This window comes from Mustela erminea, chromosome 20 (assembly GCF_009829155.1).
Source record: "Mustela erminea isolate mMusErm1 chromosome 20, mMusErm1.Pri, whole genome shotgun sequence".
In the NCBI taxonomy this organism is placed as follows: domain Eukaryota; kingdom Metazoa; phylum Chordata; class Mammalia; order Carnivora; family Mustelidae; genus Mustela; species Mustela erminea.
Window position 1 is genome coordinate 21268835 of NC_045633.1, and position 26239 is coordinate 21295073.

The 26239-nt window shown below is 48.5% G+C and overlaps 1 protein-coding gene across 7 annotated transcripts in view; it reads left to right on the forward strand.

Annotated features, from left to right (window-relative positions):
* The first annotated feature begins 908 nt into the window (after nucleotides 1-908).
* Nucleotides 909-26239, forward strand: part of NLRC3 (NLR family CARD domain containing 3) — a 37469-nt gene continuing 12138 nt past the window's right edge. The window contains exons 1-9 of one of the 7 annotated variants that reach the window (XM_032327910.1): nucleotides 941-1320; nucleotides 16194-16401; nucleotides 18334-18424; nucleotides 18800-18950; nucleotides 19217-19394; nucleotides 19495-21244; nucleotides 22139-22225; nucleotides 25106-25189; nucleotides 26106-26189. In XM_032327910.1, coding sequence (XP_032183801.1) covers nucleotides 19241-19394; nucleotides 19495-21244; nucleotides 22139-22225; nucleotides 25106-25189; nucleotides 26106-26189 — 2159 coding nt within the window. In that variant the 5' untranslated portion in view covers nucleotides 941-1320; nucleotides 16194-16401; nucleotides 18334-18424; nucleotides 18800-18950; nucleotides 19217-19240. Of the gene's footprint in view, nucleotides 1321-16193; nucleotides 16402-18333; nucleotides 18425-18784; nucleotides 18951-19216; nucleotides 19395-19494; nucleotides 21245-22138; nucleotides 22226-25105; nucleotides 25190-26105; nucleotides 26190-26239 lie in introns of all 7 variants that reach the window. The other 6 variants (XM_032327915.1, XM_032327914.1, XM_032327911.1 and 3 more) reach the window with 6 other exon arrangements.

Sequence of the window (26239 nt, forward strand, 5' to 3'; positions counted from 1 at the left end):
GGGCAGCCCCCATGCGTCTCCCCCCGGCACCGGCAAGCTGCTGGGGCCCCTGAAGGCACTGCTGGGAGGGAGGCAGGGAGGGGGACCCAGAAGGGTGTCACTGCACAGAGAACTTCTGATCTACCACTGCGGTCCCCTCTGCTCCCCTCTCCATCACCTGCGCACAGCCCTGGAGAACAGGCTGAGAGAAGCACGTGGCCCCTCCCACCGCCCTTTATCCCCCAACCGCCGCATCGCCTGAACCCACTACCCTCCTGCTCTACAACCATCAATGGCTCCCAGTTGGCCTGCTTAGGCAAACTGAGCCACCCAACCGTGGGCTCCCACCTTGTCTCCTTGGCTCCACATTAAGGGGCTTGCCTCCTGTCACGGGGGGATGTCCTGTACTTTTCCTCTATCTCCTCTGTACTATTCCTCGTGCTTCTGTTGTCCACTCTGGGCATGCCCTTCCCCTTCCCCCTTCACGCCCACGTGCTGAGGCCCACCTCCGGGGCCTGAGGGAACTGCCACACTCTGCTGTTTCAGGGTACAGCCGGCCTGCCTTTGGGAAGACACTGTGGGGTACAGCTGGGGTGCAGGTGCCTGCTGGGTGCTAGAGAGAGGAAAGCACAGGAGATGAGACAGGATGACAAGGGCCATGGCCACAGCACAGCGTGCCAGCCTGGAAGTGAGAGGGCTCTGCTCCAGACACAGTGGCCAGCTTCCTGCTGTGTGGCCTTGGACAAGTCACTGAACGTCCCTGCAGCCAGTCTCATTTCCCTCCGGCCCCACAAAAACCAAGGTCTGCTGGTGCTGAGACTGTTTTCCTCTGTGGCCTTGGTTGGACCTCTGCTGAGCATGACGTCTGCAAGGGTCCTCAAATCGAGATCCTAGCAGCACCCCTGCCTCTCTGACTTACAGGCAGCGACAGGGCCAATCCGGGCAGCTGCGGCTCACTGATTCGTCTGAGAGGCTGTTGGCTTTTGAAATCAGACAGGAAGGAGGGTTGAGGTGGAGCCCGGCACAGGAAGAGGTGAGGAGCCCCAGCTGGCGTGACAGCCGGTGGGCTCGGGGGACTGCAAGAGCCGGTGGGCCACAACCCCCCTGCCCTGCATGGGCAGCGCCTCCCCATCCCTTCCCGCAAGACCTGGCTCCTGCCTTGCATAGATCCTGAGGGCTCGAGGCCTGGCCAGCGGGCCACAGAGAATCCCGGGACACCCCCCCACCCTGCCACCACGCCGCTGCCTCCGCCCACTGGAGCAGGGCCGAGCGTGGGAGCACTGGGATGGAGCAGCCCCAGCCCCCCAGTCTCGGCCTCCCTAGGACAATGAGGCCCAGGAGGTAAGTCAAGCCCGGGCTGCCTCAGCACGGAGGGGAGGAAGAAGAGACCGCAGGAAGGACCGTGACTTTTAGGGCCTGAGCTGCTCTAGGGGGCAGTGGCTGGGTGGCGACGAGAACATGTCCCAGTGGGTGCTGGCAGCTGCTGAGCAGGACTAGTTCTCCGTGGGGAATAAACAAACATGTGCCCAAGGGCGGCCCTCAATGGGCCGAGGGGACACAGCCCAGCTGCCCGGGACTAATGATGGGCTAGGAGGAGCAGGAAGTAGCCAGCAAGGGCCGCAGGCAGGCAGAAGGGAGGTCGAGCAGGGCAGCGCAGGGGCGAAACCTGGCATCTGCAGACCTGGGCTCCATTCCTGGCTTCCCCTTCTGCCTGTAAGATGGGGGTGACGATGCCAGACTTTCCCCAGGGTCCCGAGCGCCAAGGGTGGATGGTGCAGGTGGGCTGGGGTCCTGTTGGGTGGGCAGCCCCAAGGGCTCTCTCCCAGCCACTCCTTCGGACGGGGACGAGGCATGTCACTCTGAGAGAGATGGCAACCACACAGGCCTTCTCAGAAGGTGCCGCTGAGCTGGGCTGGTGCGGCTGCTGGGCATGGGGGCCGTGGCCGAGCTTCTGGGCTCCCAAGCTCCTCTGGGTCTCCTCAATGGGGGCCACAGGCTTTCCCCAAGCTGGGGTCTCACTCTTGGCCACCCTAGGCCACCCTGAGGCTGGCTCCCAGGTGGGGTGCCGGCTGGCCGGACCTCCTCTGTCCCAGGGGCACAGCCGTCTCACGAGGGCCGTGTCCTGCAGCAAAGGCACCTCTTCCTTCCCTCTCTGGGAAAGGCTGTTTGGTTTCAAGTGGTCCACAGCCATGGTGCTGGGCTACCTCAAGGGGGCTGAGAACTGCGCTCTTGGACCTTGGGAGGCGGCGTGGGGGCAGGGAATCGGGAGAGAGAAGCATCCCTGCGCCCGTGGCCTGAGGGAAGGGCAGGCCAGGCAGGAGGTCAGCTCTGTGGGGTTTACAGCCATGGAGTGCAGGCGGGCGGAAGGAGGCTGGCTGTCGTGCACGGGCCACAGACGGCTAGGACTAAGGCCCCAGGAAGGGGAGCACAGGACAAGACAGGACCTGCTGAGAGAGCTGATGAGTCAGCGCTCAGGGATGTCTCAGGGATGAGACAGAAGCTCAGCTGTAGAGCCTGAGGGACAGGGTCTGAGTGACCGCGAAACCAGCGAGCACAGGTCCTCCGCTGCGTCCCACCCCACGGACGAGGCTCTGGAGGATGCGTGGGCCAGGGGAAGCCGGGCTCTGGGGGAAGCGCGTCCGTCTGGGCTGGCCCCGCCCAGCACAGCGCAGACCTTCTCATACTGACCGACTTCTGGCCTTCAGATCCCGCAAGGCCCCCCGAGGCCCACCTGCCCTCCATCTTCCCCACCTTGAGGCTGGCGGGGCCTCTTTCCACTCTCACTAGAGGATGACTACACTGGGCAGGACCTGTCTGACTGTCCCTGGTGGACAAGTGGCCCCTGGGTCACGCTCCACTCAGAGGCCTGGGGTGAGTTCCACCCTGCAGGGCAGCATCTGGGCTGCCCACAGGGCCTGCTGCCACGAGTGGCCAGGTAGCTGTCCTGGGGAGGAGCTCTCTCGTCAGCCTCTGATGCTGGCCCTGGATTTTAAAGTATAAGTACACCCCATGGAATACTTGGGATATACTTATACTGAAAGAACCATTGTTTATCTGAAAGTGAAATTTTACTAGGCGTCCTGTATCTTAATTTGCTAAATCTGACCCTCTCCCCTGAGGTCGGCAGGGCTTAAGAAAGAGCAGTGTCTGATTCAGAGGAAGTGCTGGTTTCCAACACAGAGAGCCTGATGGGACTGCAAGGTGGGGGCGGGGGGAACTCACCCCTCCCACCTTCCCAGACACACTCGGTCCTGTCTCCTCTCCCCTAACTCTTGCCTGCTGTGGTCCCTCCTCTGTCACTTGCCCAGCCTCTCTGATCTAGCAGTTCTCAATTCTGCCCGCTCCTTACAATCATCTGGGTAGCTTTAAACTACACACGTGTTGAGGTCCTACCTCACACCAAAGACACCTCTAGGTGGTTGGGCTAAGCAGTGGCTTTTTAAAAATAGTGCTGCGTGGAAGAGCTGTCTGATTAGGCCAATCCTCCTCTGAGTACATACACCCCAAGGGCTGAAAGCAGGGACTTGAACAGGTATTTGCACACCCGTGTCCACAGCAGCATTTACTCACAAGAGAAAAAAGGTAGAAACAAACCAAATGTCTGTCGAGGGATGAGTGAACACAAAATGTGGTCTGTCCGTAAGATGGAATATTACGTAGTCTTAAAAAGGAATGAAATGTTTATATGTGTTAAAACAAGGATCAACCTGGAAAACAGTATCTTCAGTGAAAGAGACCAGACACAGAAGGACAGACACCATATATCCATATGACTTCACTTTGGTGAGGTCCCTAGAGAAGTCAGCTTCACAGTGACAGAAAGCAGAAGGGTGGGTGTCAGGGGCTGGGAGGAAGGAAATGGCCAGCTAGTGCTTCACAGGGGCAGAGTTCCCATTCAGGGGATGAAAAAGTGGAGAGGTAGATAGTGGTGATGGTCTCACAGCATTGAAAATGCACTAAGTACCACTGAATGGTACACTTAAAGAAATGGTTACAATGGCAGTTTTTATGCTGTGCCTATTTTAATAAATTACATTTAAAAACTGCTCTAGAGGGGCACCTGGGTGGCTCAGTGGGTTAAGCCGCTGCCTTCGGCTCAGGTCATGATCTCACGGTCCTGGGATCGAGCCCCGCATCAGTCTCTCTGCTCAGCAGGGAGCCTGCTTCCCTCTCTCTCTCTCTCTGCCTGCCTCTCTGCCTACTTGTGATCTCTCTCTGTCAAATAAATAAATAAAATCTTAAAAAAAAAAAAAAAAACCTGCTCTAGACACTGTCCTGCCAGAGCGGAAAAGCACTGAGCCTGGTCCCCTCATATGGCCACCACCCCTGCCCCCGGCGGCAGCAGTCTGTCACCCATGGAGGCCTCTGGACAACCAGTTTCAGAAGGCCACGTCCAGCTCCGGGCCGTTGACCATCACTGACGCCAACAGCCGGACAGACGCCCTAGCGTCCTGGCCTCGTGGGCTAAGGGGCCACAGGAACATTGCTTCCTTTGGGTTTAGGCACATTTGCATTTGTAGAAAACTGTGAGCATCACTGGCTTTGATTTGAGCTATAACTTACAGATAGTAAAGAGAACTCCACGGGTTCTTACACGTGCACATGCCTGCGTGTCTGTCCCAAGCAGATCCACGTGTGGAGGTTTCCAGTGCCCCAGAACTCCCCTGCCCATTCGGAACCGCCCCCGAGGGCAGCCACTGCTCTGCCTCTGCCTTACTGGTTGGGCCTGACTTCGGGAATCACAGAGTGTGGTCTCATTCCTCTCACTCCACACGTCTGCGAGAGTCGGCCGCACAGCTGAGTGTGTCAGTCCTTCGTGTCCTGTCACTACTAGGCAGGACCTGACTGTATGAATGTACCAAAAAAGAAAAAAAAAAAAAAAAGGAAACCCTTCTATTGTTGATGGATATTGGTTGTTTCCGCTTTTTTGAACACTATGAATAAAGCTGCTAGAATAATCTGACACACTGTGTTGATGGATATAAACACTTATTTCTGTTGGACATACACACACCCAGGCAGGGAATTGCTGGATCACAAAAAACAGGCATAATTAGTCTTATCACCACCAAACATTTTTCCAAAGTGATCTCAGTTTCCATTTCTCTGATGACTGAGGATATATATAGATAGATAGATCTGTATATATATCTCTCTATATCTCTCTCTCTATATATATCTCTATATATGTATATCTCTCTCTATATATATCTATATAAAGATATAGATATCTATATATAGAGATATATAATTTATATATCTCTATATATAGATATTATATATATTATATATATAATATATAATTAGATATCTATATATATATATTTTACTATTTTAAACATTTTCTTTCTAAGAAGGGGGGAAGGGCAGAGGTGAGAGAGAGAAAATTAAGCAGGCTCCCTTCCAAGCAAAGAGCTGGATGCAGGACTTGATCTCATGACCCTGAGACCATGACCTGAGCCCAAATCAAGAGTCTGATGCTTAACCAACTGAGCCACCCAGGCGCCTCTCTAATGACTAAGGATATTATCTTTTGTGATACATCTTCAATTTTTTGGCTCAATTTTAACTGGGCTGTCTCACTGATTTTTAAATGTATCAGAGACATCCCCTAGTCAGCAGTCTGCTTTCTTACCCTTTTAAAACTGTCTTCTGTTGAACAGATATCCCTAATTTTAATGAATCCTAATATGTCGCTCTTTCCTTTAATGGTTAGTGCTTTTGTGTGCTCTGTCTAGTCCTTACCTAGCTCAAGTTCCTTAAAGCATTCTGTAGTTTTTTCTTTTTTCTTTTTTAAAGATTTTATTTATTTATTTGACAGAGAGAGATCACAAGTAGGCAGAGAGGCAGGCAGAAGAGAGAGGAAGAAGCAGGCTTCCCGCTGAGCAGAGAGCCCGATGCGGGGCTCGATCCCAGGACCCTGGGATCATGACCTGAGCCGAAGGCAGAGACTTAACCCACTGAGCCACCCAGGCCCCCCTCTGTACTTTTTTCTAAAGGCTTGGCTGTCTTACACACACATTTATATCTATGATCCAGCTTGAATTAATTTTTGTGCATGATGGGAGGGAGGGGGTCAAGGTCCATTTTCCTATAAGACTACCTCATTGGAGCAGCACAATTTAATACAAAGGCCATCCTTTCTCCGCTGAACTACAGCAGAGCCCTTGTTTCACATCTGGTGACCATACACGTGTGGGTCTCTCTCTGGACGCTCTACTGGTATTTGTCTGCCTTTGTGGCAATACCCACATCCCTAGACTAGCTTTGATATTGTGTAGTGTAAGTTTTCTAGCTTTGTTCTGCTTTTTCAAAATAATTTTGGCTAGTCCAGAGTCTTTTGCTTTACATACATATCTGAGAATCAGCTGGCTAACATCTACCCTCCCTTCCTCATCAAAAAAGCTTGCTGGAATTTTGATTAGAAAGTTGTAGGTGTCTGGGTGGTTCAGTGGGTAAAGCCTTTGCCTTTGGCTTGGGTCATGATCCCAGGTTCCAGAGAGGCAGGCAGAGAGAGATGGAGAAGCGGGGAGCCTGCTTCTCTGTTTCTCTCTGCCTGCCTCTCTGCCTACTTGTGATCTCTATCTGTCAAATAAATAAATTTTTTTAAAAATCTTTAAAAAAAAGAAAGTTGTTCAATTTATAGGTCAGTTTGGGAAGAGATAACATTTTACCAATATTAAGTCTTCTAACCCATGAATATGTTAAATCCCTCCGTTAGGTCTTCTTTAATTTCTTTTAGTATCTTTTGTAGTTTTCAGTGTGGAGGTCTTGCAAATTGTTTGCTAAATTTATTCTTAGAAATTTGCTTTTTAAATATTTCAAGATTTTACTTTCAATTTCATTATTGCTAGCAAGAAGAAATATATATGACATTTTTATGTATTGATCTTGTGTTCAGAAACTTTGCTAAGTTCATGTGTTAGTTCTAATCAATTGTAGATTCTTTTGGATTTTTAGTGTATATAATCATGTCAACTGGGAATAGTTAGTAACAGTTTTTTTTTTCCTTGTCCTATCCCAATACCTTTCATAGTCTCATTTTCCCTAATGCACTAACATCTAATTAAAAAATGAAAACAAAACAAAACAAAACAAAACATCAACCAGAAAAGGTTCCTCCTAGGGAATAAATGTGAGGCATATACTTAACTTGCTTTTATATTATTTAAATGTTTTTAATGAGCATGTATTACTTTCATAATTCTGTAAGCAATCTATTTAAATGAGGTGGGGAAGCAATAAATGTTACCAAAATCTAAGCAGTTGAAATTTACAAAACTGGGGCACCTGGCTGGCTCAGTTGGTAGTGCATGCAATTCTTTTTTTTTTTTTTTTTTAAGATTTTATTTATTTGACAGACAGAGATCACAAGTAGGCAGACAGGTAGGCAGAGAGAGGAAGGGAAGCAGACTCCCTGCTGAGCAGAGAGCCTAATGTGGGGCTTGATCCCAGGATCGTGACCTGAGCAGAAGGCAGAGGCTTTAACCCACTGAGCCACCCAAGCACCACTGCATGCAACTCTTGATCGCAGGACCGTGAGTTCAAGGCTCACACTGGGCACAGAGCCTACTTGAAAAAAGAAAAGAAGAGAAGAGAAGGGAAGGGAAGGGAAGAAAAGAGAAATGAAAAAAAGAAAAGAAGAAAAAAGAGAAGAAAAGAAAAGAAAAAAATTCAAAAAATAAAAAACAATTTCTTAATCACACTGTCCTATAGTTCCAGCTTTTCTATATATATGGCCAGACAAAAATGGGATCTGATTACCACAACCTCCCCCCAAAACGGTATCCTATCATAATTCTCCACATATTAATTTTTTTCCATATAAAAATACATTATCAAATATCCAGGAAGCTCAATAAATTCCAGGTATGATGAACTCAAAGAGGCCCAAACTAAGACACATTATAACCAAACTTTCAAAAGACAATGACAAAAAGAAAACATTGAAACAAGCAAGACGGAGGAAACTCTCACATAAAAGAACCTCAGTAAGATTATTAGCAGACTTTACAGGAAAAAAAAATTGGTGCACAAGCCAGTATTACAGCAACTTTGGTTTATAACTCCAAATTCTGTTTCTGCATAATTTAAGAAACTAAAGAAGGGGCGTGTGGCTGACTCAATTGTAGAACATGTGACTCTTGATCTCACACTTGTGAGTTCAAGCCCCACACTGGGTGTACAGATTACTTAGAAATGTTTTAAAATTAAAGAAAAGAGACTAGAGAATTTTTAAAAATCATTAATTTACGTTTGGAGGGCACACTGTATAATGATGCAACACTGTGACGTCGACAACCAGAAAGGTCAGATGGAATGACAGAGGAGCAGGGTTTTTATATACTGCGAAGTCAGGCTGGTACAAATTCAAATTAGTTGTAATTTCAGGATGTTAAATACAATCCCATGGTAACCACAAAGAAAATAGCTATAATATAGATACAAAAGAAAATAGGATAGAAATTTAAACATCTCACTACAAAAAATCAACAGGACCCAAAACTATATGGTGAGGAACTCTTCAATAAAGCAAGAGGGAATATTCAATGGAAAACAGTCTCTCCTACAAATAATGTTGGGAAACTGGACAGCCACACGCAGAAGAATGAAACCGGACCACTTACATGCACCATACACAAACAGAAACTCAAAATGGATGAAAGACCTAAGTATGAGACAGGAAACCATCAAAATCCTAGGGGAAAACACAGGCAGAAACCTCTTTAACCTCAGTCGTAGCAACTTCTTACTAGACAATCACCACAGGCAAGGGAAACAAAAGCAAAAAAATGAGCTATTGCGACTTGATCAAGATAAAAGCTTCTGGGGGGCGCCTGGGTGGCTCAATGGGTTAAATCTCTGCCTTCGGCTCAGGTCATGATCTCAGGGTCCTGGGATCGAGTCCCACATCAGGCTCTCTGCTTGGCAGGGAGCCTGCTTCCTCCTCCCTCTCTCTCTGCCTGCCTCTCTGCCTACTTGTGATTTCTCTCTGTCAAATAAACAAATAAAATTAAAAAAAAAAAGAAGATGTGGTCTATATGTACAATGGACTATTATTACTCGGCCATCAAAAAGAACGAAATCTTGCCATTTGCAACGACATGGATGGAGCCGGAGGGCATTATGCTAAGTGAAATAACTCAGAGAAAGACAAATACCATACGATTTCACTCATACGTGGAATTTAAGAAACAAAATAGATGAGCATATGGAAGGGTGGGGACAAACTGTAAGAGACTCAACGATAGCAAACTGAGGGTTGATGGAGGGAGTGGATGGGGAATGGGCATTAAGGAGGGCACTTGTTTTTTTGTTTTTCTTTTGAAGATTTTTATTTATTTGGCAGAGAGAGAGAGAGATTACAAGCAGACAGAGAGAGGGGGAAAGCAAGCTCCCCACCGAGCAGAGAGCCTGATGCGGGGCTCGATCCCAGGACCCCAAGATCATGACCCCAAGCTGAAGGCAGAGGCTCAACCCACCGAGCCACCCAGGCACCCCGTGTTTCTTTTTAAAGGTTTTATTTATTTATTTGACAGAGAGAAAGAGAGCACAAGCAGGGGGAGCGGCAGGCAGAGACATAAGAAGAAGCATGCTCCCCGCGGAGCAGGGAGCCCGATGTGGGACCCAGGATCATGACCTGAATCAAAGGCTTAACCAGCTGAGCCATGTAGGCACCCCCTTCCTAACTCATTCTATGAGGTCCGGTCTACCAAAGCCAAAGACATTACAAGAAAAGAAAACTATGGGGCGCCTGGGTGGCTCAGTGGATTAAGCCGCTGCCTTCGGCTCAGGTCATGATCTCAGGGTCCTGGGATCGAGTCCCGCATCGGGCTCTCTCCTCAGCAGGGAGCCTGCTTCCCTCTATCTCTCTCTCTCTGCCTGCCTCTCCGTCTACCTGTGATCTCTCTCTGTCAAATAAATAAATAAAATCTTTAAAAAAAAAAAAAAAAAACACAAATGCAGGGCGCCTGGGTGGCTCAGTGGGTTAAGCCACTGCCTTCGGCTCAGGTCATGATCTCAGGGTCCTGGGATCGAGTCCCGCATCGGGCTCTCTGCTCGGCGGGGAGCCTGCTTCCTCCTCTCTCTCTCTGCCTGCCTCTCCGACTACTTGTGATTTCTCTCTGTCAAATAAATAAATAAAATCTTTAAAAAAAAAAAAAAGAACACAAATGCAAAAATCCTCAACAAAAATAAATTTCAAGAACTTAATCAATTTAATCATTTAATAAAGTCAGGAATGGGGCACCTGCGTGGCTCAGTGGGTTAAAGCCTCGGCCTTCTGCTCAGGTCGTGATCTCAGGGTCCTGGGATCGAGCCCCACATCGGGATCTCTGCTCAGCAGGGAGCCTGCTTCCCTTCCTCTCTCTCTACCTGCCTCTATACCTACTTGTGATCTCTGTCAAATAAATAAAATCTTTAAAAAAAAAAAGTCAGGAATGTATTCCCAGAATTCAATGATGATTTAACATAGGAAAATTGATGGGACGCCTGGGTGGCTCAGTTGGTTAAGCAGCTGCCTTCGGCTCAGGTCATGATCCCAGCGTCCTGGGATCGAGTCCCACATCGGGCTCCTTGCTCCGCGGGGAGCCTGCTTCTCCCTCTGCCTCTGCGTGCCATTCTGTCTGCCTGTGCTTGCTCTCTCCTCTCTCTCCCTCTGATAAATAAATAAAATCTTTAAAAAAAAAAAAAACATAGGAAAATCGATCAATGTAATGTACATCAACAGAATAAAGAAACCACATGATCATCTCAACTGATGCAGAAAAAGCATTTGACAAAATTGAATATCCTTTCTTTTTTTGTCCTTAAAGATTTTATTTATTTAGGGGCGCCTGGGTGGCTCAGTGGGTTGAGCCGCTGCCTTCGGCTCAGGTCATGATCTCAGGGTCCTGGGATCGAGTCCCGCATCGGGCTCTCTGCTCAGCAGGGAGCCTGCTTCCCTCTCTCTCTCTCTGCCTGCCTCTCCATCTACTTGTGATTTCTCTCTGTCAAATAAATAAATAAAATCTTTAAAAAAAAAAAAAAGAACACAAATGCAAAAATCCTCAACAAAAATAAATTTCAAGAACTTAATCAATTTAATCATTTAATAAAGTCAGGAATGGGGCACCTGCGTGGCTCAGTGGGTTAAAGCCTCGGCCTTCTGCTCAGGTCGTGATCTCAGGGTCCTGGGATCGAGCCCCACATCGGGATCTCTGCTCAGCAGGGAGCCTGCTTCCCTTCCTCTCTCTCTACCTGCCTCTATACCTACTTGTGATCTCTGTCAAATAAATAAAATCTTTAAAAAAAAAAAAGTCAGGAATGTATTCCCAGAATGCAATGATGATTTAACATAGGAAAATTGATGGGACGCCTGGGTGGCTCAGTTGGTTAAGCAGCTGCCTTCGGCTCAGGTCATGATCCCAGCGTCCTGGGATCGAGTCCCACATCGGGCTCCTTGCTCCGCGGGGAGCCTGCTTCTCCCTCTGCCTCTGCGTGCCATTCTGTCTGCCTGTGCTTGCTCTCTCCTCTCTCTCCCTCTGATAAATAAATAAAATCTTTAAAAAAAAAAAAAACATAGGAAAATCGATCAATGTAATGTACATCAACAGAATAAAGAAACCACATGATCATCTCAACTGATGCAGAAAAAGCATTTGACAAAATTGAATATCCTTTCTTTTTTTGTCCTTAAAGATTTTATTTATTTAGGGGCGCCTGGGTGGCTCAGTGGGTTGAGCCGCTGCCTTCGGCTCAGGTCATGATCTCAGGGTCCTGGGATCGAGTCCCGCATCGGGCTCTCTGCTCAGCAGGGAGCCTGCTTCCTTCTCTCTCTCTCTGCCTGCCTCTCCGACTACTTGTGATTTCTCTCTGTCAAATAAATAAATAAAATCTTTTTTTTAAAAGATTTTATTTATTTGAGAGTGAGAAAGAGAGAGCACAGGCCAGGTAGAGGGAGAAGCAGACTCCCTGCTGAGCAACAAATCCAATGCAGGGCTCTATCCCGGGACCCCAGGATCATGACCTGAGCCAAAAGCAGACATTCAACCAACACAGCCACTTGGGTGCCCCTAAATATCATTTTATAATAAAAACACTCAACAGGGGGTACCTGGCTGATTCAGTCAGAAGAGCATGTGACTTGATCTCAGGGTCATGAGTTTGAGCCTCACATTGGGTGTAGAGATTACTTAAATAAATAAACTTTAAGAAGTTTCAGAAAAGTAGCAGAGTACAAGTCAACACACAATAGAAATTGTATTTTCATATGTAAACAATGAACAATCTGAAAAGGAAATTACAAAACAACTCCATTCAAAATAGCATCAAAAATAATAAAAAGCTTAGGAATTAACTTAATCAAGGAGGTAAATGATTTGCACAATGAAAGTGACAAACTGCTGCTGAAAGAAATTAAAGAAGAAAATAAATGGAAACACATCCCATGTTCATGGATTGGAAGACTTACTATTATTGAAATATCCATACTACCCAAAGCTGTCTACAGATCCAATGCAATTATATTAAAATCTTTTTTTTTTTTTTAAAGATTTTATTTATTTTTCAGAGACAGAGGGAGAGAGCGCGAGCGAGCACAGGCAGACAGAGAGGCAGGCAGAGGCAGAGGGAGAAGCAGGCTCCCTGCCGAGCAAGGAGCCCGATGTGGGACTCGATCCCAGGACCCTGGGATCATGACCTGAGCCGAAGGCAGCTGCTTAACCAACTGAGCCACCCAGGCGTCCCAATTATATTAAAATCTTAAAATTTTCTGCAGAAATAGAAAAACTCCTCACTTATATGGTAAAAAGATTTCTGACAATGAGGAAAGGACAGTCTTTTCCACAGATCGTACTGTGAAAATCGGACAGCCACATGCAAAAGCATGAAGTTGGACCCTTACCTATCCTACCTAATATCATATACAAAAATAAGCTCCAAAAGGATCAAGGACCTAAATGTAAGACCTAAGTAATAAAATTTTTAGAAGAAAACACAAAGCTTCATGACATGGGATCTGGTGATGATTTCTTAGATGTGACACTGAAGTTAGAGCTATATATAGGTAACAAAAGAGAAAATAGACAAATTGAGCTTCATGAGAATTGGACACTTTGGTGCATCAAAAGATACTACCCACAGAATAAAAGGGAACCTACAGGATGGGAGAAAATATTTACAAATCATATATCTAATAAGAGATTAATATCCAGAATATTCAGAGATCTCTTACAACTCAACAGCAACAACAAAAACCGGATGTAAAAATGGGCAAAGGATTTCCACAGAATATTTTCCCAAAGAAGATATGCAACTAGGCATTAAGCACATGAAAAGATGCTCAACATCACTCATCACTAGTGAAACAAATCCAAGATGATAATGAGATACCACCTCGCATCCATTAGGACGGCAACTCTCAAAAACACAAGGAACAACAAGCCTTGGTGAGAAAGCGGAAAAACTGGGACCCTTATGCACTTTTGGTGGGACTGTAAAATGGTAAATCTACTGTGGAAAAGAGTTTGGCAGGTCCTCAAAAATTAAAAAAAAAAAAAAAAAAAAAAAAAAAAGAACTACCAAATGACCCAGAAATTCAACTTGTGGGTATACACTCAAGAACTGAAAGCAAGAGGGTGCCTCGGTGGCCCAGCCAACTGACTGTTGGATTTTTGGTTTCAGCTAAGGTCATGATTTCAGGGTCATGAGATCGAGACCTGCATGGGGCTCTGTGCTCAATGGGGAGTCCTCTTGAGGATTCTCTCCTGATGCCCTTCCCCCCTCACACTCATGCACGTACTCTCGCTCTCAAATAAATAAATCTTTATTTTTTAAAGAGTTGGAGCTAATTCACAATCCTGAGATCATGACCTGAGCCAAAATCAAGAGTTGGACGCTTAAATGACTGAGCCATGCAGGTGCCCCTATTTAACCACAATTTTTAAATGAAAAAAAGAAAAATAGATCCACATGATTCTACTTATATGAAATCCTAGAAAAGACAAAACTAATCTTAGAGAAAAAGAGCAGATCTGCGACTCAGGGCCAGAGGGGTGTGGTTGAAACAGACTGCAAAGGTCCACGAGGGGATTTTTTGGGAGGAAGAAATGTTCAAGGTCTTGAGTGTGGTAGTTGCTGCAGGTGTGTAAACATTTGTCAGAACTCATCTAGCTCTATGCTTGAAATGGGTGCATTTTTTAATATAAATTATACCTCAAAAAGGTAATTAAAACCTTTATGACACAGCTAAAAAAAATACACTGTGAATCCTTCTCCAGTTTGACCTTATTTTTTATGGCCAGAGAGTTTTCCATTGTATTTTACCAAACCTCTTTGAACAAAAATTTAGGTTATTTCCCATCCAACTTCTTATTACAAAGAATGCTTCGGAATCATCCTTGTGGTCACATTGTTGTACACGTATCCACTTAATTCCTTGGGATAAACTCCCAGAAGTAGAACTTCTCAGTCAGAAGATATTTAATAGCAATAGATAATGCCAAAATATAATCCCGAATCATACTAATTTACCTTCTCACCAACTCTGTTAAGATTCCTACCACTCCCACATTCTCACCAATGCAGCCTGTTAGGTCATTAAAATTTTTTCTCAGGCGAAAAATAGTAGTTCCTAGTTTTGATTTTTTCTTGATCATTAGTGAGAATGAGCATCTTTTCAATGCCCTGGGCATTTACACTTCTCTGGATTATCTGTATCCTTTTTTCTATTTCTGTGTGCATTAGTATCTGTCTGTGTCCATAATTCTATTTAGTTACTTATTAATTTCTTAGTGATTTACAGGAGCTCTCCACATGTTCAGGACATTAGTGCTCTTTCATGTATATTGCAAAGGGTGACTCCTGGCTTGAGGTTTTTTTCAATTTTATTTTATTTTTTCAAAGATTTTATTTATTTATATGACAGAGAGACAGAGATCACAAGTAGGCAGAGAGGCAGAGGGGGGAGGAGGAAGCAGGCAACCCACTGAGCAGGGAGCCAGATGCAGGGCTCAATCCCAGGACCCTGAGACCATGACCTGAGCGGAAGGCAGAGGCTTAACCCACTTAGCCACCCGGGCGCACCAACTTTTTTTTTTTTCCAATTATATTGATGGCTTTTACTGTTATTTGGAAATTTTAAATTAAGGCAAGTCTGTTAGTCTTCCCTTTGTGACTTCAAGATTTTACATGTTGCTTCAAAAAAAAAGCCTTCCTCACCCAAAGAATATTTTAAAATATTCTCCCATATTTTCTTATTCCGTTTTCATGGTTTCATGTTTTTAATTTTAATTCTTTAATCGAAAGTGAAATAAAATTTTACACTCACTATGAATTAGAGCTCCAAGTATATTTTTCATAGACTGACCAGTTTTCCCCAAACACCATTTCCACTGATTTAAAATGTTATTTTTTTCTCCACATTACCAAACGCCTTCCTATGTACATCATGTAAATATGTATTTGTTCCTGGGCTCTATACCATGTTCTAATGTCTTCCGTATCTACTCTCGTGCTAGGCGGCCTGTTTCACACGGCCTGATATAAATGGAGGAGGGTATTCAAGACTACAAGGTTGACTCAGTACTAGAAAATCTGTCCATGCAGCTCACAGACGGCAGGAGAGATCGAATATGAATCAATCAAGTCACTCCCTCCAGTGGCTTCCTACCACACTTAGAACAAAGCCAAAGTCCTTAAGACCGTGAGCAGGTCTCAACTGCCCGCTAACCTTGTCTCCTAACCCTTCCATCTGTGAGCGCCCTTGCCCGTTCACCACGCTCCAGCAACTCTGCGTTGCCAGATCACAAAGGGCATTTGCACTTGCTACCCCCTAGCGCCCTGCATGATGAACTCTTTCTCACCCTTCAGTCACTGTTCCTGAGCAGTCTTCTCTCAGAGGCCTTCTCTGGCCGCCATGACCGCCACCTGCTCTGCCACGGGCACTGTGTCTCATTCACGGCACTTCATCACCAGCAGAGGGCCCTCCCTCCTTCCCTTGTTGTCGCCCTTGCTGTCACTATGCCCCCACCCCGGCCACGCTCACAGGGTCGGACTCTAACTTGTTCCCCTTCACATCCCCCAGTGCCTGGGACACAACCCAGGCCCTCAGTCAATACCCGCTGATGGGATGAGTGAGTGGAAATCAATCACGGGGCTAGATCAATATCGCGAAAAAGGTATGTGCCCATTTAACAGACATGTCCCTTGTTTTTTTTTTTAATGTGGGAACACAGTCAATTATCCCGCACAAAGGCTGGTGTCCGTGAAGCCTTGGTTTCTCTCAAAACTCAGCTGCTCCCCAGTTATGCATCCTTGGGCAAATCACTTAACCTCCCTGAGCCTCAATCCATGAAATGGGAGACACAATGCAATGGAGAGTCGTGGTGAGAGATGAAACGAAGGAAGTGCTTAACAGCCTGTCTGGACCACAGGGAGCCCACAGTGAGTTGGCACGTAGTGTTGTTCGAGTGGTGGTGGGACACAAGGAACTGCAGGAGTCTTTCTCAAGAGGAGAGAACTCGTCAGACATCGTCACAAACGTCAGGCCTGCCGGCTTGGGCTGGGAGTAAGGCGAGGATGCCTCGTACGGCTGCTGTCCTTCACCATCGCGGGCAGGAAGCAGTGCGTCTGACTGCTGTGGGAAAACTGTTTGAGATAAGTGTTGCCATTTGAGAAAACTAGAATTTTAATAGAGTAGTATAGCATATACTATATTATATATATGTTATATTAAAATAATCTTACATATAAAAATTATAATTATATAATTACATAATAATATTATATATAGTATAATATATATATTACATAATATATAATAACATATAATTACATAATAACATTATATATAGTATAATATATATTACATAATATATAATAACATATAATTACATAATAACATTATATATAGTATATTATGTATATTATATGTTATATAATATATAATATATTATATTATATTATATTAATTATATAATTAATTAATTACATTAATATATCATTTAATATATACTACATTATGCATATTATATAATATATAATATTATTACATAATATGCATAATATATTAATATATAATATATATTATACCCATATATATTATATCTATAATATAATATGTTATATGATACGTATATATGTATAATATATAATATATTAAATATATTATATATATAGTATACTATATATATATGTAGTATAATAGAATAGAATAGTAAGAATTAACCATCAAGGGCGCCTGGATGGTTCAGTTGGTTGGGTGTCTGCCTTCGGCTCAGGTCATGATCCCAGGGTCCAGGGATTGAGTCCCACATCAGGCTCCTTGCTCAGTGGGTATCCTGCTTCTACTTCTGCCTCTCTCTGTCTTTCATGAATAAATACATAAAATCTTTAAAAAAATTAACCATGAAATGATGGGAACTACTGTGAATATTTAATACATTGAATGGATAGGAGATAAAGTTATCTTCACAAAAATTATCTTCTTTATACCAACAGACACAAAAAATTATCTTCTTTATACCAACAGAATTCACAAGAACGATAAAAACTATTTAAAAATATCTAGGAGTGCCTGGGTGGCTCAGTGGGTTAAGCGTCTGCCTTCAGCTCAGGTCATGATCATGGGGCACTGGGACTGAAGCCCATGTCTGGTTCCCTGCTCAGTGGGGAGTCCGCTTCTCCCTCTCCTTCTGCCTCTCCCCTGCCTGTGCTTGCTCTCACTCTCTCAAATAAATAAGTAAAAATTTAAAAATCTTTTAAAATATCTAGATACAAATAGGATTGACGAGAGCCACACGAGGGAAAACACTTTCATTGGAGGATCTAAAGGAAGTCTAATGACACCCACACCAGCCTATACACATGAACGTGATTTCGGTTCCGATCCCATCTGGTTTCTTCTCCCCTGGGTTTTGACACTTAGGCGAACAAAAGCGGAGAACAGTGAGAGGATCCGAGGAAGTATAAGGAGCATGGCCTCGCCCTGGCCTTCTATGCAAGCACCCAGATTCCCCTGGCCGGCCTAGACACCACCCATCCTGAATTCATTGCACAAGTTAGCTCTTCAATAGTGTGATGAACAGAATGGCTGGAAAATGCTATTTTACTTGTTGCTAAGCTTCTTTCAGCATTTTCCAGGTAAAAAGGTTCCTCCTGAGTTAGAATGCCAGGAAGGCCCCATGCACATACAAGGTCAGGGAGTCTGTGGCACCCTTGGGACCGGAGCCAGTCGACCCCTCGTAAGTGACGTCCCTGAGACCCAGAGAACCCCATGACTGGGACACATGTGTCAGACTCATCTCGGTGAGCTCTTGCCACCTGGAGCGGTAGCTGGGACCTCTGCCCGGTGCTGTGTCCTCTTTTCTCTCCTAGACCTGTGGACAAGGGATGGCCGACCCCTACCCCCTGAGTCGTGGGGCCCAGCGGAGGGGCTGCTGTGGGCCGGACATCCTGCCTGCTGCAGGTGAGGCAGAGGAGGGGCTGGCAGTGGGCTTGGGGTCCTCCAGTGTCCACCTTAGCTATGGGAGGGACACATGGGGGTAGCCAACCTTGGCGACAGGAGAAAGAATGAGAGCAGGGGGTGCCGGGGCACGGCTCTGCCTCATTGTGGCTGCAGGAAACCATGCTGCTGCGGGTCAGGAGCCCCAGGGAAGCACTGAGAAAATGGCAACACTCCTAGCGTTGTCCACTGGAGGAGTCTGGACAAGCACCCCAAGACACGAACCCACCACTGTACGCCTGTGCACGTGGCTTCACTACCCTAAGAGCCCCCTGGGCTCCAATCAACCCCTCCACCCCCGGCAACCACCAGCCATCTTTATAGTTTTGCCTTTTCCAGAAGATCGCCGAATTGCCTTCCCAGACTGGCTTCCTTCATTCGCCCCTTCGTGTGAGTGGACCTGCCCTTCGCCCCCTCTCTATATCCAGGTCACAAATGAGGACACCAGCGCACAAGCAGCTCAGGCGGCCTGCCCAGAGTCACACAGCCAGTAAGTGGGCGAGCTCAGGCCGCAGCCGGGCCCGGTTCGGATCCACTCGCCCCCCAAGTCTAAGCCACGCTTCTGGCATTAAGGGCTTCTCTCAGTCTCTGGGAACAAACAGCCCTTCCAAGCCCTTCCTGGAGGCCAGGCCAAGGGCCACCAGCAGTCTGGGGAAGGACAGAGAGTGGGTACCTCCCCGACCCCGGAGGCTCACTCACCTGTCCGCGGCCAGGGTGGCAATATGGCAGACAGCATGCCTGGCCCTCTCTTCACAGCTCCCGGCGGCAATCCCAGACTCCATGAGGAAACAGGAGGTGCGGACCGGTGGGGAGGCAGGCCAGGGCCGAGGCCCCGGCCCCCCGGCGGGGCAGGTGAAAGCCCTCGTGGACCTGCTGGCCGGAAAGAGCAGTCAGGGCTCCCAGGCCCCACAGACCCCAGACAAGACACCACATGGTGATGGTAGGCAGATGGAGGGTCTCCCCGGGCCCTCCCCCTCCACCCTTCACCCCTTCTTGATCCTCCCCAGCCCTCCCCTTTGGCCTCTGTCCCACAGACTCCAGGATACAGAAGTGCCAGGAGACTCTGCTGAACAGGGCAAAGGGAAGCCCGGAGCTGGGTGGCCCCTCGCCCAGGCTGACCAGCCTCCTCCTGGTGGAGGGTCTCACGGACCTGCAGCTGAAGGAACACGACTTCACGCAGGTGGAGACCACACGTGGGGACTGGCATCCGGCTAGGACCATCGCCCTGGACAGACTCTTCCTGCCTCTGTCTCGAGTGTCTATTCCACCCCGAATCTCCATCACCATCGGGGTAGCTGGTGTGGGCAAGACCACCCTGGTGAGGAACTTTGTCCACCTCTGGGCCCAGGGACAGGTTGGCAAGGAATTCTCCCTGGTGCTACCCTTGACCTTCCGAGATCTCAACACCCACGAGAAGCTGTCTGCCGACAGACTTCTCCGCTCCGTCTTCCCGCACGCTGGCGAGTCTGGCCCGGTGGCAGCAGCCCTACCCCAAATCCTCCTGATCCTGGATGGCCTGGATGAATGCAAGACCCCCCTAGACTTCTCCAACACCGTGGCCTGCACAGACCCCAAGAAGGAGATCCAGGTGGACCATCTGATCACCAACATCATCCGAGGGAACCTCTTCCCAGAAGTTTCTGTCTGGGTCACTTCCCGCCCCGGCATGGCTGGCCAGATCCCGGGGGGCCTGGTGGACCGGATGACAGAGATCCGGGGCTTTACGGAGGAGGAGATCAAGGCGTGTCTAGAGGAGCTGTTCCCGGAGGACCACACCCTCTCAGACTGGGTCCTGAGGCAGGTGCAGGCAGACAGGGCCCTGTACCTGATGTGCACGGTGCCGGCCTTCTGCCGCCTCGCAGGGCTGGCACTGGGTCACTTGAGCCGCAGCAGGCTGGGGCCCCAGGACGCGGAGCTGTGGACTCCCAGGACGCTGTGCGAGCTCTACTCTTGGTACTTCCGGATGGCCCTCGGTGGGGACGGGCAGGAGAAGGGCAAGGCGAGCCCTCGCATCGAGCAGGTGGCCCACGGCAGCCGCAAGATGGTAGGCACGCTGGGCCGCCTGGCCTTCCACGGGCTGGTCAGGAGGAAGTATGTGTTCTACGAGCAGGACCTGAAGGCATTTGGCGTGGATCTTGCTCTGCTGCAGAGCTCCCTGTGCGGCTGCTTCCTGCGGCGCGAAGAGACCCTGGCCTCCGCCACGGCCTACTGCTTCGCCCACCTGTCCCTGCAGGAGTTCGTGGCGGCCGCCTACTACTACAGCGCCTCCAGGCGGGCCATCTTCGACCTCTTCACCGAGGGGGGCGTGTCCTGGCCCCGCCTGGGCCTCCTCACGCATTTCCGAGGCGCGGCCCAGCGGGCCATGCAGGCAGAGGACGGGCGGCTGGACGTGTTCCTGCGCTTCCTCTCGGGGCTCCTGTCTCCGAGGGTCAACGCGCTGCTGGCGGGCTCCCTGCTGGCCCAGGGGGAGCACCAGACCTACAGGGCCCAGGTGGCTGAGCTCCTGCAGGGCTGCCTCCGCCCCAACGAGGCCGTGAGCGCCCGGGCGGTGAACGTCCTGCACTGCCTGCGCGAGCTGCAGCACCCGGAGCCGGCCCGCAGCGTGGAGGAGGCCCTGGAGAGCGGGGCCCTGGCGGGGCTCAGCAGCCCCCAGCACCAAGCCGCGCTGGCCTATCTCCTGCAGGTATCGGACGCCTGCGCCCAGGAGGCCAACCTGTCGCTGTGCCTCAGCAAGGGTGTCCTCCAGAGCCTGCTGCCCCAGCTGCTTTACTGCCGGAGCCTGAGGTAAGTGCTGGGGTCGGGCTGCGCCAGGCGAGCAGGCGGAGGGTGGGGGGTCCTGGAAGCTTCCTCCCCTCCACCACACGCCCTGGCTCAGCATGCGGGGGCGGCTGTAATCATGGTAGACCACGACGTGCATGGGTTAAGGCCTCAGAAACTTACTCTCTTGCAGCTCAGGAGGCCAGGGGCCCAAATCGAGGAATTAGCAGGGCCAAGCTCCCTCTGAGAGCCACAGGGGAACAGCCTTCCTGCCTCTCTAGCGGGTGCTGTTTGCTGGCTTCCCCAGCTTGTCCACACATCGCTCCCATCTGTGCGGTCTCACGGACTCCTCCTCCATGTCTCTGTCTTCGTGTAGTGCCCCCTCGGGTGAGCACACCAGTCATGCGGGATGACAGGCCCAGCCTGCTCAGAATGACCTCATCTTAACTAATTACATCTGCAGTGACTCGGTTTCCAAACAAGGTCATTTTCTTGAGGCACTGGGAGGTCAGAACACCTACCTGTCTTTTGGGGGAACACAAATCAACCTCCAGCACCCTCCAAACCATCCCCGTGCTGACGGAGGCCACACCCACTCACCCCACTCCCAGCCCAGGGCCCACCCAGCACTCTGCACCTTAGGAAAGCTGCAAGGCCAGGGCCATTCCGGACTTGCGAGCAGGTGCCACGTCCTCAGGAGGAGGACAGCTTGCACCTGTGACCCGCAGGCTCACAGGGTGTGAGGAAGGATGACTGGAGAGATGTCTCAGTAAAACAGAGAGCGTGGTGGGTCTACCAGCATGGACCCCTGAGCTGCGTGCCAGGGGCTGGATCGCGATGGAGACATCGGCGGGGGTGCCTCTGGTGCCTCCATCTGCCCACGGGCGCTGGTCCTGCTCACAGTCGCTCTTTCTCCCGCAGGCTGGACAGCAACCAGTTCCAGGACCCCGTGATGGAACTGCTGGGCAGCGTGCTGAGTGGGAAGGACTGTCGCATTCAGAAGATCAGGTAATGCGGACCCAGAAGCCCCTGTCCGGAATGCCCACCTGTTGCACAGGGACTGGGGCTCCTTTCCCATCCTCCTCTCTGCTCGAGCGGCCAGGGATGCTTTCAGGGAGAGGTGCCTTTGAAGCATGTGGCTCAGGATGCACGCTGCTTATTTCTGCCCATTCCAGAAAGTTCCAGAGGCTCAAGTGCCTCATCTGTGAGAAAAGGGAAGGATATAGTGAGGGTTAGATGCTCTCATGGACTTGGAAGCATGTCTCCGAACACTAACGTTCTGATGTGGAGTCAGCCTGGGTCTTCTCTAAGCTCTCAAAGTTGGACCTCAAAATAGTACGAGAGGCACACGATTGCATCGTTAAATAAAATTTCAAAGTTTTTCATTGAAAACTGAATTTAAATTTAAACTTCTATTAAAATGCAGAAAACACAATTTAAACATTGCATCTTTAATGTTGTAATTAGATGAAAGTCTTAAACTGTCAGGAAAAGAGATTTCTGTTCTTACGAAACCTCTTCTTGTGATAACATTTCTGAATTGGGGTAACACCCGGGCTTGGAGCTGAAATGATGGGTGAGCTGGGGGTGGCTTGATCTAGGGAAGTGAGTTTGGGGCACAGGATCCAGAGAGGAATTCTTCATCCTCACTAAACCTCCCTCTGGGTTCTGAAATCATCTTTATCTGAGAAAACAAAAACAAATGTGAGATGATTCAGGAGAAAAAGAAGTCAACCGAGGACAGCAGTGAGAGCGGTGGGCTCTGTGTGGCCCTGTACAGTCACCTCTCTGCCTAAAGAGGGTGAAAATGGGATGACAACAGTACCTATGAGTCCAGGGTTCCCCACGACCCTCCTCAGGCTCCATGATTCACTTGAAGGACTCACAGAACTTGGAAAGCTATTGTACCCGCCATTGTGGTTCATCACACCACAAAGATACGGATGGAAATCTGCAAAGAGGGAAGGTGCGTGGGGCAGGCCCCGGGGAGAACAGGTGAGTTTTTGCTTGTCCCTCCAGGTGCGGTCATATGCACAGTGTCTCCCTCTCCCGGTGACCACGTGTGACAGCACACATCAAGCATTCCCAGCAGCAAGGCTCACCCAGGCTTGTCCATGGAGTTTTCATGGGGGGCTGGGCATGGAGACACACCTGACCGCCCACAGGGAAGCCCCTCCAGGGGTCAAGATGTTACTGTAGGGGGTAGAGTCAGGGGACGAGTCCCTCAGGTAAAGAGAGATCAGCTTTCAGGAACTGGGGGCCAGGTTAAGCCTTTCTGCACACTCTGCCCCTTCGGGTTGTCGAGCAGCTCCAACAGGTTAATGCAAGGGAAGTGTAAGGCCACACCAGGCACAGGGGAGGCACCGCACAAGGGTCAGCCATTATCAGCAGGATTCTCTTTGTCTTGGGCCAGAGATATAAATGCAGTCCCTTTGCAAGAATCATGATAATGACAACTTTTCATTATTTTTTCCTTCATGGGAGCCTTTAGCCAAATAGTCAACTTCTAGTGTTTTGCATAAAGGAATCTGGAGAAAGCTCAGAATATTTTCTGAACAAAAGCCCAAATTTCCTCTGTGGCCACATGCTCTTCTTCACCTCCTGTAGCTGGTCCTCAGGGCCACATCCCTCTGTGAAATGTCCAAGGCGCACTTCGGAATACACACAGGGCTCGTGGAACATTACTTATAAAACGTTGTAGAAGTCCTGGGTGGAGGGGGGATGGAGGCATTCTGGAACTCAAGGACGTTTATGCAGACGGCAGTCTGGATGAATGGCCTTCTGAGGTTAAGCAAAAGAACCCTTTTTTAAAAGTGTCGATCATGGGGTGCCCGGGTGGCTCATTCGGTTGAGCATCTGCCTTCTGCTCAGGTCACGATCTCAGGATCCTGGGATCCAGCCCTGCATCTGGCTCTCTGCTCTCCCTCTGTACTCTCTTTCTCTCTCTCTCAAAAAAAAAAAAAAAAAAAAAAAAAAAAAAAAAAAAATGGTCTATCAGGCAGGACCCCAGTAAGAGCTGGGAGGTGCTGGGATTGAAAGCAGTGGGGTTCTTGGTTCCCCCTCAGCCTCCAGGGATTCCTGAGGCTTTTCTGATGAACACCAGGGGCCCCTGAAACACAGCTTGAAAGGCCCTGGGGATTCTAACTGCATCCCCGGGGAAGCTCCACAGTTCTAAATGCCCAAGAAACTATGAAAAACGTCAACAGCCACCATTTCTGAAACTGGGTCCATGAAGCCACGAGGTCCACCAGCTTCTTCCTGAAATCACCCTTACAGGGCAGACACAAGCGTTTTTGGTTATTGGTTGTTTTACATTCAAGTTAGCTCTGTAATAAGTACCCTCTTCCTTTCTTGCATTAGAAAAAGGGCTGGGGCCAGTGGTAAGCCAGAACTATAAATTCAGCCACCGGTCCGTAAGAGCAGATTATTAAAGCTTTAGGAACTTTTGCAAGCTGGGAGTGTGTGAAATGGCCGTGGTGAGCGTATTTTACACCACGGAGATTGGCCAACGCTACACATCTGTGTTTCTGTTTCGGTTTCTTGCAGCACAGCGCTGTGCGGGGTCTCTGCCGGGGACTTCTGTCACTGCCCGGGCTCTCTGCCGCACTGTTTGTGTAGAAGCTGCTGTGCCAGATTCCGGCCCAACTTAGCCCTGAGGCTCTTTGCCTGTGTGAGGGTCTGTCCCCCCACTCGGGCCCTCCCTTACCTGGCCCAGAGGTTTTCCCGGGCTGGACATTTCCATGCTGGGCCTCGCCTCATCTCCACCTGTGTCCAGGCCCTCGTGACGCTGGTGAAACCAAGAGGTTTGGATCACAAGCCTGGTACTGAGACAGAGGCAAGGAGATTTACAGATCTGCAATAACCACTCCTCTCCCTCTCCTTGCCCAGCTTGGCTGAGAACCAGATCAGTAACAAAGGGGCCAAAGCTCTGGCCAGATCCCTCCTGGTCAACAGAAGTCTGACTTCTCTGGAGTAAGTACTACACGAGGCCAACCTTCCACCATTGGGCCCCAGACAGCTTGAGAGCCATCTCATGGAGTCCCCCAGACCACGCTCTCCCCTGGGTGGGGAGTTGTATCTTTAACCTGTTACTTTTTTCATAAAAAGATTTTAAGAAAATGTAGAAAAGTTAATTAAGCTTGTTAAATCTAGGTGACAAGATATGCATATTGTGTTCACTTTGGCATGTTTGAAATTTTTCGTGAAAGAGACTTTTTTACATTAAAATACATTAGGAGATCTGCCAGTTTAAAAGAATCCTTTGATGCTGCTTTCATAAAAATTTCCCCCAGTTGTCTTCTGCATTATAAAAAAAAAAAAAGGGGGGGGGCGCCTGGGTGGTTCAGTGGGTTAAGCCTCTGCCTTCGGCTCAGGTCATGATCTCAGGGTCCTGGGATCGAGTCCCGCATCGGGCTCTCTGCTCAGCAGGGAGCCTGCTTCCTCCTCTCTCTCTGCCTGCCTCTCCATCTACTTGTGATCTCTCTCTGTCAAATAAATAAAATAAAATTAAAAAAAAAAAAAAAAGTGACAGCTAAGCAAGCGAAGTCCTGGCTCCTTCTCAGCGGTTGGGACCAACCCTGGGAGGCCCGGGATCTCGGTCCTGAAGCTGGTGTTCTCCATCCTGCTCTCCCCAGAGAGCTGGTCCAAGGCCAGTCCGTTAGACCCTGTTTTCTTCTCCCCGTACATGGGGGCCATACTGGGAAATTCCTTACTTGTTCACCTAAATAAGGGTCTCTACAAAATATGAAATCCTAGACCCCAATACATTATTTTCAAGGAGGACAGATTTAAAGGTCAGGTAATTTCTGTTCTTTTTTTTCCTCCCTGGGAATTGGATTAAAAAACAAAACAAAACAAACCCCAGTTCTTTCTCTCTTCCCTCCGCCAGCCTCCGCAGTAACTCCATTGGACCTCAAGGGGCCAAGGCTCTGGCAGATGCTCTGAAGATTAACCGCACTCTGACCTTTCTGAGGTATGTGCTGTCTGCCCCCGGTCCCAATCCAACCGATGGGAGGACCCAGA